General features: G+C 42.2%; 1 protein-coding gene across 10 annotated transcripts in view; it reads right to left on the bottom strand.

The window, feature by feature from the left end:
- DOP1A (DOP1 leucine zipper like protein A) overlaps window positions 1-17,432 on the bottom strand; it is a 122,767-nt gene that overhangs the window by 15,269 nt on the left and 90,066 nt on the right. For 7 of the 10 annotated variants that reach the window (XM_053287099.1, XM_053287101.1, XM_053287098.1 and 4 more), the window contains 8 exons: window positions 17,305-17,360; window positions 10,997-11,101; window positions 9,063-9,129; window positions 7,628-7,772; window positions 6,571-6,650; window positions 3,285-3,394; window positions 1,003-1,152; window positions 813-874 (listed from right to left, as the gene is read on the bottom strand). In XM_053287099.1, coding sequence (XP_053143074.1) covers window positions 813-874; window positions 1,003-1,152; window positions 3,285-3,394; window positions 6,571-6,650; window positions 7,628-7,772; window positions 9,063-9,129; window positions 10,997-11,101; window positions 17,305-17,360 — 775 coding nt within the window. Of the gene's footprint in view, window positions 1-812; window positions 875-1,002; window positions 1,153-3,284; window positions 3,395-3,779; window positions 3,933-6,570; window positions 6,651-7,627; window positions 7,773-9,062; window positions 9,130-10,996; window positions 11,102-17,304; window positions 17,361-17,432 lie in introns of those variants that run through there. The other 3 variants (XM_053287106.1, XM_053287107.1, XM_053287108.1) reach the window with 3 other exon arrangements.

Here is a 17,432-nt window from a genome sequence, read left to right as displayed (position 1 = left end):
GCAAAATGTTTCTCACGCCTAAGGAATAGTTTGCGGAGAGGTTGGTTGGAGAGATGCACACTCAGAGGGCTGCAGCACGGAGGAGGGAGTGGAGACAATGGCTAATGCCAGTGTTCTTGCACTAGTTCTGCTTGGATGCAACTCGGTATATGCTGCAAGGATCCAACTTAAAAAACAAATATTTAGGAGTAAATTGCAGAATCTGTTTGCATTTTATTCGGGGGAGAAAAAACTACTTGGAGTAGTACAGCTGCTTTAGCAATTCCTTTAGTCAAACATTCTTGGTCTATACTATTCTAGGATTTAGCACTTTCGCTGAACACATGTTCCGTTTACTGATGTTTAATACATTTTAAAAAATGAATACAACACATTCTTGCTGTGTGAAGAATACCCTTTCATGGATCTCAAAGCAGATAAATCAGACACCAACAATAAGTTTTCGTTTTCCATCTTCAAAATAAGTTAGGGGGGATAAGTAAGGAAAATTCTTAATTGACAAATTATGCATTAGACTTTGGAAAAGGGAATCAAAAGAAAGCCACCAATTCCTGCCCCTCTCCTCAACTCATGGCACAAGCCATCAAAGGGTGCCATTGTGCTGACACAACTTTCCCACTGCTTCGCATCAGTACAGTCAGCTGTACAACCAAGAGCCATCACAGTCGATCCATGCAGAGTTGGTTTGAATTGGACTATTATGTTATCAACAGAATAACCAACCCTGTCACTTCTAAAATGACTAAAATTACTGGAATGAATTCCAAATATGCAAACATGGGTAGATCTTATGAGTAAAAGCAAAGACTCACTCATCAAATCTCTAAATGTAGTTTTGTCATGAGTCATCAAATTATCCATAATTGTTCTCCAACTAAAAGGAGGAAAAACATAGTAATAAACATTAGAAAAGCATGTTCTGATTTTATGTTCTAGAGAAAATACTGTTATGATTTAAATCTTATTTGCCAGGTATTAAGAGCAAATGGAAAGAATACATACTGATTAACACAGGAAGCATCCATCTGAAAGAAACTGGAATCCATAAAGAGGTCAAATGCTTCCTTTTTCCATGCTCTCCTAGTGTATTGATATCCACTCAGACTGCTCAAGAGCTGAACACAGGCTCGATAACTGGGGGCATTATGGGCACTGGAAAAAACAACAACCACCAATGTGAAAAGATCTAAAATAATGGACTTAAACATTCCTGCCAAGTGGTGGTGGTGAATCTGAAACCAACAAGTATAAATTGATTCCAAACTAGCTGGGCCAGGCACAGAGCATTTGCACCTCTAGTTTGTTGCCTGTCGCCGTGCTCCCCACCCCCAGATGTCATCATTTTGTGCCTGCTCATTGCTGCTTCCTTCTGCCCCGCCCGTTGCTGCCTCCTTCTCCCCCCACCCACCCGTTTCCACCTCATTCTTCCCCTGTCCCCGCCGCTTCCTTCTGCCCCCCACCCTTCCTTCTTCTCCCCGCACGCCCGTTGCCGCCTCCTTCCACCCGCCACCACCGCCATTTTCTTGGCGCTGTACCACCCACACCCACCAGTCTCTGCCACCATTTTTTCCTCCTACCCATCCTGTGGCTAGCCTATCCAGCAGCTTTTTGAACTCTCACAAGAGCTGCCATACATGGGATTAGCCGTGGGTATGCCTTAGAGAATTACATATATAGAAGATGATTCTGGCCAGAATTCTAAGGGTTATGTGCACACTGGGTTCTTCCAGGTCTCCCACCCACTGCCCCTTACAAGTCATTCCTGAAGGTCAGGAAACTAGCCAGAGCAGAAACAACATGGTGCAAGGAGATGGAATTGGGAGTCAGAGTTGTCAGTTCCCTTCTGCACATGTACAAAGCAACATCTGTTTATTCACAGTGCTCTTTAGATCTCAGGTTGCATCCTTAGAAGACTAATTATGATTAAGGTTCCAAGGGAAGCATTTAGATTTTAATTTGTCAGAAATGTGCCATATTCATTCAAGCAGCTCCACGAAAGCCTGTTTAGCACAGCTTGGGAAATGTATCTCTTGCTATAATCAGCATGCTAATTACTGAATGAAAAAAGAACATAGCCACCTTATTTTCAAGGAAGCAGAAGATAAGTGGTTTAAAGAAGTCGCGCTTCTCCTGTCTTTAAAAAAAAGTCGACTTGTTCCAAGTACACATGGAATTTCCTTACCTTCAAGAACTTCTTTGTCCATTACAGTGAAGCAGGCTGTAAGCATGCAGGGAAATGGCACATGCTGGCCTGCCATCTCCACTGAAATAAATGGAGGATGAGCAAAAGGCAGCTTGAGCAAGACCTTTTTCCTGCCCCTTCTCTGCACTGCCATGGGAGGAGAGCTGGTCTTGTGGGAGCAAGCATGACTTGTCCCCTTAGCAAAGCACAGTCTGCCCTGTTTGCATATGGAAGCGAGACTAGAAATGTGAGTGCTATAAGATATTCCCCTCAGGGGATGAAGCCGCTCTGGGAAGAGCATCTAGGTTCCAGGTTCCCTCCCTGGCATCTCCAAGATAGGGCTGAGAGAGATTCCTGCCTGCAACCTCGGAGAAGCCGCTGCCAGTCTGTGAAGACAATACTGAGCTAGATAGACCTATGGTGTGACTCCGCATATGGCAGCTTCCTATGTTCCTAATCCCCTGAGCCCCTCCAGAGAGCTGCTCCTGGGTATTAAGGGACCTCAGGAATGGTGTGGATGAGGTGCGGGGGGGGGGGCCTCCAGTGAAGAATGAATCCAGGGAAATTCGCATTTGACCTGGACATTTAAAATAAAAATGCTGCAAACTGCAGGGTATGTTTATCTGAAAACTGTGATAAACATAGGGAAAGTCTCCAAACAATCTAGCTTGGAAAAAGCCACAGTATTAGAAAGTGGCAGATTTTTCCCTGTTTAGCTAAAAGCAGCTACTGTATACCTCTGAAACTAAATGAGAAATATCTGAAATGAACAAACCAAATTGAAAAATATGGTCAGTTGATGTCAGAGAACAATTTTGGACAAGCTTTTATAACCTAAGGATATTCTGGGTTTTCTTTATCACAGCTAACAAATGAACATTAAAATAGTCAGCTTTTTATTCTAAATCTCCAGGTCCAACACTAATACCACTGACCTAACTGTACTCCTTTTTGTACTGGGGTGCACTGATATGAATTCATTTTGTAAAAGTAGCCAGTAAAATAAATTATACAGGATATAGCATATATCCTGATACCATTTACATCCTATAAATGATACATTACAATTACGCTAAAGTTGAACATGTAACTGCAGAGGTACCTGTGATTGCGAAGGTAAGGCACAACGTAGTGCATTATATTTACAAGCAGTGGAATAACTCTTTCTTTTTCATCACTATAGAAAACCATGTCCAGAAGATGAGCCAAAACCTGCAAAAGGGAAAAGCATATAAATATTAGTTATTTTTCTAACAAGCATGATTTTCAAACAGCCCCGGAGTGCTCCTTGAAGGATTTTAAAATGTTTAGCTCAGAGGTTCCCAACCTGTGGTCCTCCAGATATTACAATTTTAATTGTAAACAGCCCAGAGACGCAAGTTTGGGGCAGTATAGAAGTATTTTAAATAATACATTTACATATTTGCTTAATTAAAAATGCTTTAAAGGGTATGATGATTATTTTTTTAAGAGTCAGAAATAAAACATTATTTGACGGTGTCTCTTCCACATATCCATACCTTGTCTAAATGCATAACATCCAAGCACATAACAAAGCAGATTTGACTTCATCCTCCTGTCAGTGGGAGGCAATGGCTGATATTCTGTGCAGTCGTCCGTCAAGGCAGCCCCAGTGGCTGCTGCAGAAGGCCTTTAAAACATGTTCAAGTGTTTCCGCCATGCGGCTGCCTGGAGGTAGTTTGGAGGCAGCCCTATCCGTACACTGTCATTGATACAAGTGGCACAGCACCTACAATGGATGCTTCACATCAATAGGAGACTGCACAGAATGTCAGCCAATAACTATACCTACTGAATGCATAATATTAGCACTGATCTTGATCCAAAGCGCCAACTTTCAGAAAGTTAGTCTTTTACTGCTTACAGAAAGAAGTAAGAGTCCAGTGGCACCCAGGAATATTGATTGTAGCATACATTCTCATGGGCTAGATGCATAAAGTATTAGCTGGCAGATATTAAGTCTATATCTATATAGACATACATGCACAAATGTGTGTAGATTAAAAACCAAATGTAAATAGTAGGGACATATGTCCATGGAATGCAAGAGGTTCCGTCTGGGACAATTCTGTATACAGAAGGTAAGCACAGTGGTCAATACCCAGACTAACTCTCTGCTGACCTGCGAGGGTTTTCCATTGCATGAGGAGAGATGGACAATTTTGGGGAAATCTCCAATTCCCTTTGCAATGTGCTGTTCTGAAACTGCATCCTGGAACAGGGATGAAAACTTGGAATGTTTCAAAGAAGAATGGGAACCATTCTTACTTTACTTAAAGAACTATTTTCCCAATATGGACCTTTCAGCAGGGTTTGAAATTTAGTAACAACAGCAGGTTGGGCAGGGTAAAATCGAGTTTGCAGTGTGGAGTATATATGTTTTGAATTATTATAGCAATGGTAGATTTGTATAGCTAATATGAACCGCACAGACTGGTAAGCGGGAAGTCAATATTTACTTAAATTTAATTGGATTGTTAAGGTATTGTAAAACTAATACAATTTTAAAATGCAGAGAGAGAGAGAGAGAGAGAGAGAGAGAGAGAGAGAGAGAGAGAGAGAGAGAGAGAGACTGAATCCTGGAACTATCACCAGCCCTTGGGGACGCAGTTTCAGCATAGCATAGTGGTTAGAGTATTGGACCAGGACTGGGAAAATGCAAGTTTGAATCCCTATTCAACCATGAAACTCAGTGGGTGAATCTGGGCCAGTCATGCATCTCTCAGCCTAACCTACCTCACGGGGTTGTTGTGAGAATAAAAATAAGCATGTACACTGCTCTGAACTCCTCGGAGGAAAAGCGGGATATAAATGTAAAAATGAAATGAAATGAAATAAAATGAGGCATAGGTGACTGCAGAGGAAAGAGAGGATTGCGAAAAATCAGTACTAATGGAAAACTCGAGCACATTGGCTGAGGGCTAGTCTGGAAGTCTGCCAGTGACCTTTCACAACAGCAGAGGAGGTACTGACTATGGGAGGTCGGGACCTGAGAGGTTTAGATCTGTCTGTTCTGGATGGGATTACATTCCTCCTGAAAGATCAGGTATGTAGCTTGGGAGTACTCCTGGATCAAACACTCTCTCTGGTTTTTCAGGTTGAGGCAGTGGCCAGGAGCGATACGCCAGCTATGCCCATTTCTGGAGGTGAATGACCATAAAATAGTGGCACATGTGCTGGTAACCTCCAGGCTCAACTATTGTAGTGTACTCTATGAAAGGCTGCCTTTGTATGTAGTCCGGAAACTACAATTGGAACAGAATGCACCAGCCAGACTGGTCTCTGGGACAACCTGAAGGATCATATAACACCAATTTTAAAAGAACTGTACTGGCTGCCGATATGTTTCCGATCAAAATACAAAGTGCTGGCTATTACCTATAAAGCCCTCCTTGGCTTGGGTCCAGGGTATTTAAGGGAGTGCCTTGTTTGTCAAGAACACTGTCGCCTATTAAGATAATCTGGAGAGGTCTGGTTACAGTTGCCACCGGCTTTTTTGGTGGCGACCCACGACTGAGCCTTCTCTGTGGTTGCCCTGGGGCTTTGGAATATGCTCCCTGTCAAACTAAGCCCATCTCCACCTCTGATTGCTTTTGGGAAGACCCTCAAGACACACCTGTTTTCTCAGGCTTTTAATTGAAATTAATTTTGAACTGCTTAATTGTTTTTATCCCATAAAATTGTTTTAACTTTTTTATTCCGTGAGTTTTAATTGTTTTACTCTGATTTATATTTGTTGTGTTTTAAATTGTGTATACTGCCTAGAGATACACATATCAGGCGATATAGAAATATGATAAACAAACAAACAGCAGTTACTTGTGACAATCCAATATTCCTAGTTTTACCAAGTCAACTGACAATTGTAAGCATAGGCTCCAATACATAAAATCTTAGCCAACACTGAGCATGAGGATATGAAAATCTTATAATCAAATCTTTGGAGTAAGATATCTATTGATGTTCATGTGCAATAAATGTTTCTGAACAGCATACTATATTATGCTTTATTTGTCAGAATGATTTCACTCATGCCCAAAGGAAGTAAAGTATATCCAAAAGTATACACAGCGATATCCGCTAGATCACATTTCTTTATAAAAACAAACCAGTACTGACAAGAGAAAAGCAGCACAAATTCCTGTCCCCCCCACCACAAAAAACCCAAACAAAAACACAGCTGGAGTGCAGATCAGAGAAGACAGTCTCATCTCTGTGGAATTGCTTTGGTTCTAGTCCTGAACATCCATTTGCTGTCACAACTATAGAAAAAACTAAAACTATAATGAAGTCATTTTGCTTAATTTTCTGTCTGTCCTTATACACTGTAAACACATGGATGAAATCTACTCAAAGGAATAACTTACCTCAGATAGCAGTGTTAGGGCATGAACACTATAAACTGATGGAGTTATGCTTGATGTTTCCATAGTTGGAAATAACATATCTAAATTCAAAAATCAAAACAAAAATGAAGAAAAAAAATCTATTTGAAATGTGCACATTTCTTGTCAGTTATGTTAAGCCACATTTTACAAGGGTTTTCAGGTTTGCAGTTCATCAAGCAACTGGAAGATTTATTTCTACCAAATTTGTTAAAAACTGGAAATGTTTAGACAAGGGATATTTAATGAAATAGAAATGTGACATATCTGTAGTCCAGCAAGTATATTGTTTTAATATCATAAAATCTCACTGTTTCAAGTTGAACTAAAAGTTGTATAATGGTTTTGCTTAAAACAGATGCTTACAGTCAGCTGAAATTATATATATATATATATTCTAAAAACAAACAGGAATATTGATATATTCCATTCACGATGGGTAGCTTCTAGACTAATTTATCCTTTCAAAATGCTGTCCCTGAGGGTTGGGGGATCCACTCAATTTTTGCGGATCCTCTCTTTCCTTCTGTGGCCACACGCCCCCTGAAAATCTGCTTGAGGGTCCCCCAACTCTCAGAGACATATTTTAAGGGGGCACAGGGGCAGCAGAAGGGAGATTGGCAAAAACAGCCCCTCCCCTTTGAGCAAGCAGAACTTTTTCCATTTGTGGAAGTACTTGTTTGGCTGCTACCCAGTGGTTCTGATCCAACATGGTGCACATGAAGCAGCAGTGGCTGTGTGTGCGGAACCCTTTCTAAAGAGCAAAAACACTACCAATTGGCTGTTTGACAGGGAAGGGAAAGACTAACGAAAAGGGGCTTGGGGTGGACACAGCCCCAGATGCTGGATTAAGGAGGGGAACTTTCACAAGCAGATATTTAGGCAGGATGCAAAGGGAAGGGAGGTGAGCAAAAATTGCCCCTCCCCGCCTTGTATGACCGGAATATCTTCCATTTGTGGAATCAGTTCTTAGGATGCAACCTAATTAAAACAATTTCTAATGCTGATTACATATTCTAGATGGAGGGGAAAAGATCACCTTCAACATCAGACTCCAAGTTGTTTCCATCAACCATGATCTTGGGGGAAGGCTTAACCTCCAAATTTCGCCTTAGCCATGTAGTCTGCTCCAGGGATGAGCCAGCAATTGCTCCAATGGCATCTACTATTTTGTGGGTTACATCCTGAGAAGGAAATTAGGAACATCCAATAGAAAGATGCTTGTGTGTATGAAAAGAATAAATAAATGTTTCTTGCAATACAACTTGAAAAGTTTTCTACAAGGGCTATTCATTGCAAGATTGTAATATCATTGAGTGAAATGTCATAACGGCCTGGTTGGTGGCATTCAGAGCCCTCACTACCACTACTACTACTACTAAAAAAAAAAAAGAGTACTGTTTAAAAATATAAAAACAGAATGGTGCAAAGATTAATAAGATCAGAAATTCCCAGGAGGAAACCTGTGCAATTATAAAATGGAAAATGATTCTAAATATATTGAAGAATTTATGTCAAAATTAATACACTAAAATTCTGCCGAAAAATTTGGGTGTGGCCAACATGCACATATTGGCCAAATTTACCCTGAAGTCCCTGCGAGCTATCAGAGAGCACTTCACACACAATTTGGGTTTTTCATTGTGCATTAGAGTATAGCCCGATTTATATCTGGGTAAAGAGATTCACTTTTTGCATGGTTTTTGGAGGGCAACTTTGAACTCACAGTAAAGCCTCAATTTGCTTTCTGAACACATAACCCTAAGAAGATTATGAAGTGGCATAGAACTATTATAAAAAAAATCAATAAATTAAGTTTGGTGTGTGTTGTTTCTCCAGAATCAGGCCCTTGTAGATCAATTACAGTACTCTAGCCATGATTCTAAACAACAACAGAAATCAGTACCCATTACAAAGAAGAATACAACCACAAATGAAGCTAGAGCCATTGCTTAGTTCTGCTTATTGCTAAATTACTCAAATGAATTTGACATATATTAAGTTCAAAATTATTTTAGAAGAGTATGAAAACTGTTGAAAGGCTTTGAAAATGGAAGTTGTGATGCAGTAACATGAAAGAGAGCCACTGCTTCATCTGGATAACAGGGCATTCTTCAGTGGGGACGGAAACAAGCAGAAACAAATTTAGTTGCTGTAGCGGGGGAAAAATCAAAGCTGAACAGAACAGAAACTGGGTAGTAGAAACAATGCCATGATCCAGGTACTGCAAGCACAACTGGGGTTATGGACAGCGGACAGAAATGGAGAAAGAGATAAATGAGGAAGAATATGCTTTTATTTCAGTTACACAGGCTTAGTTCGGTAAGATATCGGAACTAGAAGTTTTTGCATACAAGAGCTTCTAGCACAGATATGGTATTGCAGGGGGGGGGAGTTGCAAAGCGTGGACTTCCAATGTTATTTTTTAAAAATAGTACAAATTTATGCATAAGTAACACAATATAGTTCCTTACCTGAAGATCTCTCTGGTCCTTCTTATTATCTAGACTTGGGTTTTTCATAATAAACTCATTCAAAATGCTATGAAAACAGAAGAAAGGAAACTTTCTTATAAAATGGTGTAGAAATTAGGGAGAACAAACATTTTAAGATTGAAGGGACAATGGTCAACATTCACAGAAGCATCGAAGAGCTTCTGCATGCACAACATAATGTGTCCAGTTTCTATTCTGATTACAGGTCACATGTGTCATTGGAAGCCACTCTAGAGGACCCTCCAACCAAGGGGTGGGAGTAGCATTTAATAAGCAGGGAGGACTGAATAAAGCTCTGAAGGATGTAACCCATTGGATTCCAACCAAAACAGTTATTAAATTTATTGAATACATGAACTTCTCATACCAGCAAATACCTCAGTTGTGGTGTCAGCTACTACTTCTAGCACAATGTAATCAAACATGATTTTGTGCTTGTGAATGTGGATGGATGCTGTTGCTGCTGCTACTACTAGAAGCAGATAAGCTTGCACAAGGATTTAGGACTATGTTGCCAATGTTGTGTAGATGACAATACAAGATTTGTCTGTTAACAGTTATATACCGTATTCTATTCATGGAATCCTTTAGCTCATTTCATTCTCAATTAATTAAAAGCCAATATTAAAGCCAAAATTGTATTTAATAATAAAAAGGATACTTGATTGCAGTAAAACCCTGCAGTAAAAAGAGAAACACTTTTTAACTATTTGATGCACCACTGACATAGTGGCAAGTTAATAAAGATTAAGGGCTGAGTCCTGTGTCATAGTGTGGAATGGAAAATGCCTTTTCAGAAAGCTGCTTTGTAATTGCTTTGTAGAAAGTGTGTTTGCAAGTCAGTGCCTCTGTGGGATGGGAAAGTACAGACCAAAAGAAAGTGTTCAGTCAGCTATCTGCCCAGAGCAGAATAAGTGGGGGTTTGCAGCAGCGGGGAGAGATAGGCTCCCCTGCATAGTAACTGTATTGTTCTAGGAATGTGAAGGCTTCTCCTATTAATTAATTATCTCTCTGCTGTGAAATAGAAACTTAGAGCGCAAAGTCCAGCCTCTATGCAAGCATATGTACAAATGTAATGAACTGATTGGTTCTTTGGGGCTGAATGTTGACGCCTAATTGTGTAGTAATGAAAAATTATAAAAACTTGTGACCCAGGCAGCTGTGCGCGTCTCTCTGACTAGCAGTTAAGCTCAGAGAGGAGCCACCAGCGCTGGGTTAAAATAAATGGTGATTATTGCTTCCTTCAATCATCCTTGTTTGTTTTGGTTTGTGGTAACTGGGCCTCCCAGGTAACAATAGGCCCCACAGATCTATTCTCTGGGCTCATGTGTTCTGATGAGAACACTGTCATGTCCACAAGCTTAGAGAGGAGATGTGTCTTTTGATAAAAATTGTTGCCCTGAAAAAGATTATTGGCTCAAAACATGTAACTCTTCTTTATTTTAGCACTGTTGCACCATATTGGATTTTTTCCAGTTTGCCATTTTTAAAGCTTTATACTCATACTTAGCCCTCATTCAGAAATCCATGCAATTTAAAAGTGCTTAATTATGGCCGGATCTTGTCCTAAGCCAATACAGTTAGTGCAGTCGACACTTGTTCACTGTAAGTTATATTAAGGCTGTGTTGATTATTTTTTCTACAGCAAATTACAGGGGTTGAATCATACATGATATTTATTGGCTTTCAGTCTCTTAACAGATTATGCAAAAGAGACCAAAATCCTGCAAAATGAAGGAGAAACATTATTTGATGACAGAAGATCAACATTTCTTGCAGTATCATATGGGTACTTCCTATTGATCATCAAGGCTGGTTTAAGAAACTGATTAATTTTTCATTTTAAAAATCCTGACATTTTTCAAAAGAAAAAGAAAAAACCTCACATCGCTCATGTAAACCAAATGGCTCACCCAAGAATGAGAAATTGCCCTGGAGCTGGAAGGCCAAGCTGTATGGAATCCTTCAGAAGAAGCAAAAGTGAGGCCCAGCTGTCTACTATGTTGGACACGGGAATTCTGTAAGAAAGAGAGAGTTGCAAGGGGAAACAATTTGTTTCTCTTGAATGTATTCTGATGGTTTTCATAGGCTGCATTTGCATGTAACACGAAACCACAGTTTCCCAGAGATGGAAGTTTGGGGCAGTACACAAATGTGATAGATAGATAGATAGGGTTAGAGATTTGAATTTGTGAATTTCTGAATGCATGCTAACATGGATTTGCAGCAAAAGTGACCTGCGGTTTGCCTTGCCAAATTCCAGTTTGAACCTTCGGTTTGTAGTGAGTTTTGCTGCCACAACCTGAGGTTTTTCACAGTGCTAGTGGTATGTCCGAACGTGGATGCCATAATAACCACGTTTTTGTGCAGTTTCTGGAACCACAATCATAGAGAAGGTGGCCCAGGCCCACCTGGGATTTTGGCTACTCCATGCTGTGGTGTTTCTCGCTGCACCTCTCCAAGCCTTGCCCCATCTCCGATCCAATAAAGCAGTTGCCTGGCAACAGGGATGCTGGCCTGTCAAGTGGGAAAGCCACATGAGGGCATGCCTTCTTTCCACTCTGTCCTTTGTTCCCCCCTCCTGACAGTCAGGAGAGAAAGGGGACAGGATGGCAAGATGGGCACTATGTGCTTACCTCTCTGAAAATGAAGTGATCAAGATGTAAGTTCATAAGTACATGCAGTCACGGTGACAACATAAACAGGGCAACGCTATTAGATCGCTGGGACGCTAACATATGGCAGGGCGGTGATACCTGGGGTCAGGTTTAAAGGGCAGCCCCAACCAGGAATTCTTGAATGAGTCTGCTCTAATTTTTGCACAGTGATGTTGGGGAAGGGAGCCCCAGCCCCTTCCCCTTGGAGGAATGTGCACAGCCCTAGGTTTACTCATGAGAAGGGCTGGGCAGAAGGATCAGCATTACCTCCAGTGAAAGGAGCAATTAGACATATGTAATGACAATGGATGAGGAGAGCTGGTCTTGTGGTAGCAAGCATGACTTGTCCCTTTAGCTAAGCAGGGTCTGCCCTGGTTGCATATGAATGGGAGACTAGAAGTGTGAGCACTGCAAGATATTCCCCTTAGGGGATGGAGCTGCTCTGGGAAGAGCAGAAGATTCCAAATTCGCTCCCTGGCATCTCCACGATAGGGCTGAGAGAGACTCCTGCCTGCAACCTTGGAGAAGCCGCTGCCAGTCTGTGAAGACAATACTGAGCTAGATAGACCAATGGTCTGACTCAGTATATGGCAGCTTCCTATGTTCCTATGAGTGAGAATACCACTCACTCATGAGAGTGTAAGGCCATGGAGATACTGTTCACAACTCATGAGAGGAACCATCTGTAGGGACAGGGGTGTTGGGCAGAATAGCAAATAATGTGCAATGACATCCCTTCTCCTACGGACCATTCTTTCATGAGAACATTAGGCCATGGAGACATGCATGCGGGCTGGATGGCAGATGCAGCCCAGCCTAGTTGCTCTATACAAGCAAGCTGTGGGGACAGGAACCCTGGCAACAGCTCTTCCTGTCTTAGCGACTGCCATAAAGCATGCCCTCTGCCAGCCCATCCACCCATTTGAACATGCCCATCTTTATTTTTGCCTGGAATGACTATCCCACTCTACTGGGGTCACAGACAACCAGGGCTCCCCTTTCCCATGATTCCCCGTGGCAGCAGATCTGCATTTAAATTGTGTGCTCAGCATCCCCCCCATGCCAGAAAATGTGCTTGTGCGAGACTTTTGTTGCAGAGCTTTTATGAGGGCAGAGGTGCAATCGCTGTCAGAAAAAGGGCTTGCATGACATGGCATTTAAAGGGATTTAAATGCTCTTCCTCTACTGGGCGGTTGGGAGTGGGGTGGCGGCGGCGGACCACTCCAAAGAGGCATGATTGCACTTAGCATGCCCCATTGAAGATTGTGGCCAAGGGCTGCCACCCTGGAGACCTTCTGATGCCTTGCCCACAGTGCTATAGAGCTTGCTGGAATGCGGCTTCAGTGAACCAGGAAAGGGGAGGTGTTCTCCTGCTCTGAATACGGAAGTTGCTGGATTGTGGTTGAATGAATATCTGCAACGCATTTCATGGTTAGAAAAATTAACTGCAGGTTTGGCAACCTCTGGTTTCACATTACGTGCAAATGCAGCCATAGACATACTTCTTCATACTGTAGTTTAGAGTCAAATAAATGGGATAATGCTGGGATCTAAAACCGGTATTTTCTCTCAGTCAGTTAAAATATTCAGATAACAGTTAAGATGCAAGGATAAATACAGTTTACTCACCTGTCACTGATGGTGAGCTGTTGTATTCATAATGAATGGGTTCTGTGCCTGCACAGGAACCTCGCAGATAGATTGACTAGCTCCTTGTGACGCCCTCTCTGCCCTGCACTTGCTCAGTGCTTCCATTATTTTTGGCAGCTGGGTCTTCCTCTTACTCAGTTTCTTGCTGACCGCCACCTGCTGATGATCTCTTAGTGTCCTTGTAAAGTATGCTTTAAGCTACTGTTGCGGGGAGGTTCGAGTGGGTCTTATGAATACAACGGATCACTACCAGATCACCAGTTACAGCTGAGCAACCGGTTTATCTGGATTGCGATCTGTTGCATTCATAATGTATGAGTGAGTAGTCAGTTTCCCATCCAGTGGTGAGCACTGTAGCCCCTGAATCTATGGCAGCACCTGCTTTAGCACACGCCTCCTGAAGCCTGCTTCTTTGCCAGTCGCAGCTCAATGGTGTAATGCTTTATGAATGGCTGCTGAGAGGACCATGTTGCAGCTTTACAGCTATCAACCACTGATATTCCTGATAGATGAGCTGCAGAAAATGCATAAGCCCTTGTGGAATGAGCCCAAATGGTACATGGGGGATCCTTCCCCTGTTTTTTGGCTATCACAATCAGTTGCACTAACCATTGCACAAGTCTTTGCTCCTATATCAGTCGCCCTTTGGTCTTTCCCTTGTATGCAATGAATAATCTGTTTTTCTCATGTCTTGTGGCTTCCATCAGCTACTCTCAGCATTTGCAAACGCTGCAGAATGTTAATGGAGCATCACTTGCTATTGATCTGGAGTAAATAGAAATGGGTTTTGAACCCCCTGCATGATCCTCAGATTGCCTCAGAGAAGACCTTAGTCGTATTGGGTTCAATGCTGTAGGCAATACCCTTACTGGTGACATTGATGGTGTTTTTAGTACCGAGAGGGGCCTTCGGTATCGTGTTCGACGTTGAGTCCTCCACTCAAAAAACTATGAAAAGTGGATCCCAATGGTGTGCTATTTGACAATTTTAACATTGCCAACAGTGTAGTTGCAGTCTTGGGGTCTAAGGAGACATCATCGTCCTGTTCTGCAGTTTCTTCTTCACATAGTCTCCTCTGTCATAGTTACGCTGTGGTGTAACTGTGGACGGAGATTGCATCGGCCTATGTGCCAGGGATAGCAGTAAAATCCTTATTTTATCTGTTTCAGACACTGGCAGAAGTTTGTTCTCTGGTGTCAACCTCAACACCCTTGCTGTAGCGCCCCTGTTTGATACTGTTGTCGGTACTGAGGACTACTGTTGTCGGTACTGAGGTATCTCTGACACTGCTCTGGACGGTGAAGGCAAGTTGTTTGACATCAATGTCTGGGCTTCTTGCAAAGAAGTCGGTGAAGGAGTACTCCCTTTAGAATCCATTTAGCTATGGAGTTTCTTTTGTGGGGAAGCCTCTTCTCCTTCCCTAGAAGAGTGTCTGCACCTTTTATGCCTGTGGTGTTTCTTCGACACTGTTTCAGGATGTTTAAATTCTGGTTTTTTGGTGGTTTTAGACTGCAGATTTGCAGGCTCAACCTGTGGCGTTTCTTTTGCACTCAATACCAATCCTGATGTCAACAGGTAAGCCAGTCTTGGCATCATATAATGCCGCACGAAGTTGAAACGCTCGATTCTTCAGAGCATGTTTGGAGAACAAGCAACAAATTTTACATGTCAATGGGTTATGTTGTTCTCCTAAGCACAGTAAACATGTGCCGTGGTTGTCCGTAGACGGCAACTCTGCTCGGCATTCAACACAGCATTTGAATGTTGTTTTTGTTGTAGATTTTGACACCATTTTGAATTAGTGTCACACTGCTCCAGCAAGCCTGCTGCATGGCCTTGAATTTCCCCTTCACCTAGTTTTAGTCTAATAAGTGAATGAATTATCATTTTAGCAGTCCAAAGGTTGATAACCAACAAAATCCAGTAGTAATTTTCTCTTTGATCATAAATAATCTATTTGCACTGAGGAGCTAGAGAACGAGGAGTTGATGCTTAGGCGGTCAGATAGAAACTGATGCCCCAACTGCCAAAAATAACTGAAGCACAGAACATGTGCAGGGCAGACGGGGCGTCACAAGCAGCTAGTCGATCTACCTGTGAGGTTTCTGCGCAGGTGCAGAACCCATTCATTATGAATGCAATAGATCACGATCCAGATCATACAGATCTCTGGAGGAAATCTGCTGCCAAAAGTCATAGGGTTGAACCTAAAATTACGCTCTCAATAGGAGTTCTACCACTAGCAGAGTTTTGCAAATGCTGCAGAAGAGCTAGTGCAAGACCAAGCAGAAGAAAGAGCTTGCAGAGCACAGGATCTGTACTGTCCCTACAGTGCAAAACCGTCGTGATATTATGCTTATCAACAATACATGGTGGGGATGTATTGTTTCTCTTGCCTTGACAACACTTCCTTTACAGAACACAATGTTATGTAAGCCTTGTACAAGTGGAAGGGCTCTGGACTTCTTTTTCCTTTTTCTTTGAGCAAGCATCTTGCACCAACTCTAAAACAACTCTTCTGCAGGCACTTCTCTGTGCACAGAAGGGCACCTTTGGATACAACACATAGAAATTCTGCTGAGTTTCAAACCAGCTTGAGAACCTAATTTCACTGCCAAAAGAGACTTTTCAAATCCGATTTCAATGTTGACTACAACGCTCAAAACCAATCAGCTTTAATGGAACTTGTATATTCACTGAATACAGCCTTTAAATAATACACTAGAGGTTCTGGACACAGAGCATCTACAGGTGAAACTCGGAAAATTAGAATATTGTGCAAAAGTCCATTAATTTCAGTAATGCAAATTAAAAGGTGAAGCTGATATATGAGACAGACGCATTACATGCAAAGCGAGATAAGTCAAGCCTTAATTTGTTATAATTGTGATGATCATGGCGTACAGCTCATGAAAACCCCAAATCCACAATCTCAGAAAATTAGAATATTACATGGAACCAAGAAGACAAGGATTGAAGAATAGAACAATATCGGACCTCTGAAAAGTATAAGCATGCATATGTATTCAGTACTTGGTTGGGGCCCCTTTTGCAGCAATTACTGCCTCAATGCGGCGTGGCATGGATGCTATCAGCCTGTGGCACTGATGAGGTATTATGGAAGACCAGGATGCTTCATTAGCGGCCTTCAGCAATTCTGCATTGTTTGGTCTCATGTCTCTCATCCTTCTCTTGGCAATGCCCCATAGATTCTCTATGGGGTCAGGTCAGGCGAGTTTGCTGGCCAATCAAGCACAGTACACTGTATACTTTTCAGAGGTCCGATATTGTTCTGTTCTTCAATCCTTGTCTTCTTGGTTCCATGTAATATTCTAATTTTCTGAGATTGTGGATTTGGGGTTTTCATGAGCTGTACGCTATGATCGTCACAATTATAACAAATTAAGGCTTGACTTATCTCGCTTTGCATGTAATGCGTCTGTCTCATATATCAGTTTCACCTTTTAATTTGCATTACTGAAATTAATGGACTTTTGCACGATATTCTAATTTTCCAAGTTTCACCTATACACCTCTAGTTGGGACCAGCCATTCCCCCCTCCCCCCAACATGCCACTGCTGCCTTACCCTGGGGGGCTAGGGCCAGGCCGTCCTGCTGCCCTCTTGCCCTCCTCCTCAGGGCTGTGCCACCGCCTCCCTCCACCTCGTTGTCCTCCTTGGGGCGGCGGGGCTTTGCCCGCCACCCCAACCGCCTCCTGGCAGATGCCTTCCCAACTGGCTCCTGGCGTGCACCCCTCCCTCCCTTGCACGTGTCGCCCCCCCCCCCCCGGCCCACTACTGGTCACGGCTGCAGCGGGGCGGAGCTTGCCACATCCCCATGCATCCCCTCTACAGGAATCAATTATATAGATTATTTGATGAAACTGAATAAGCAATTATCTATAATTTCTTACCTCTGAATGTATGCAAAGAAAAACTGCAACATGCAGACTTCCAATGAGAGATGCTTCTGGAAAAAGTTAAACAAACAAACAAAATATACAAAGCTAGTGTCATAAAGGAGAAAGGGCTTCTTTCCCCC

Source organism: Hemicordylus capensis, chromosome 1 (genome assembly GCF_027244095.1).
Source record: "Hemicordylus capensis ecotype Gifberg chromosome 1, rHemCap1.1.pri, whole genome shotgun sequence".
Lineage (NCBI taxonomy): Eukaryota > Metazoa > Chordata > Lepidosauria > Squamata > Cordylidae > Hemicordylus > Hemicordylus capensis.
This window is presented reverse-complemented; position numbering and strand designations above follow the sequence as displayed.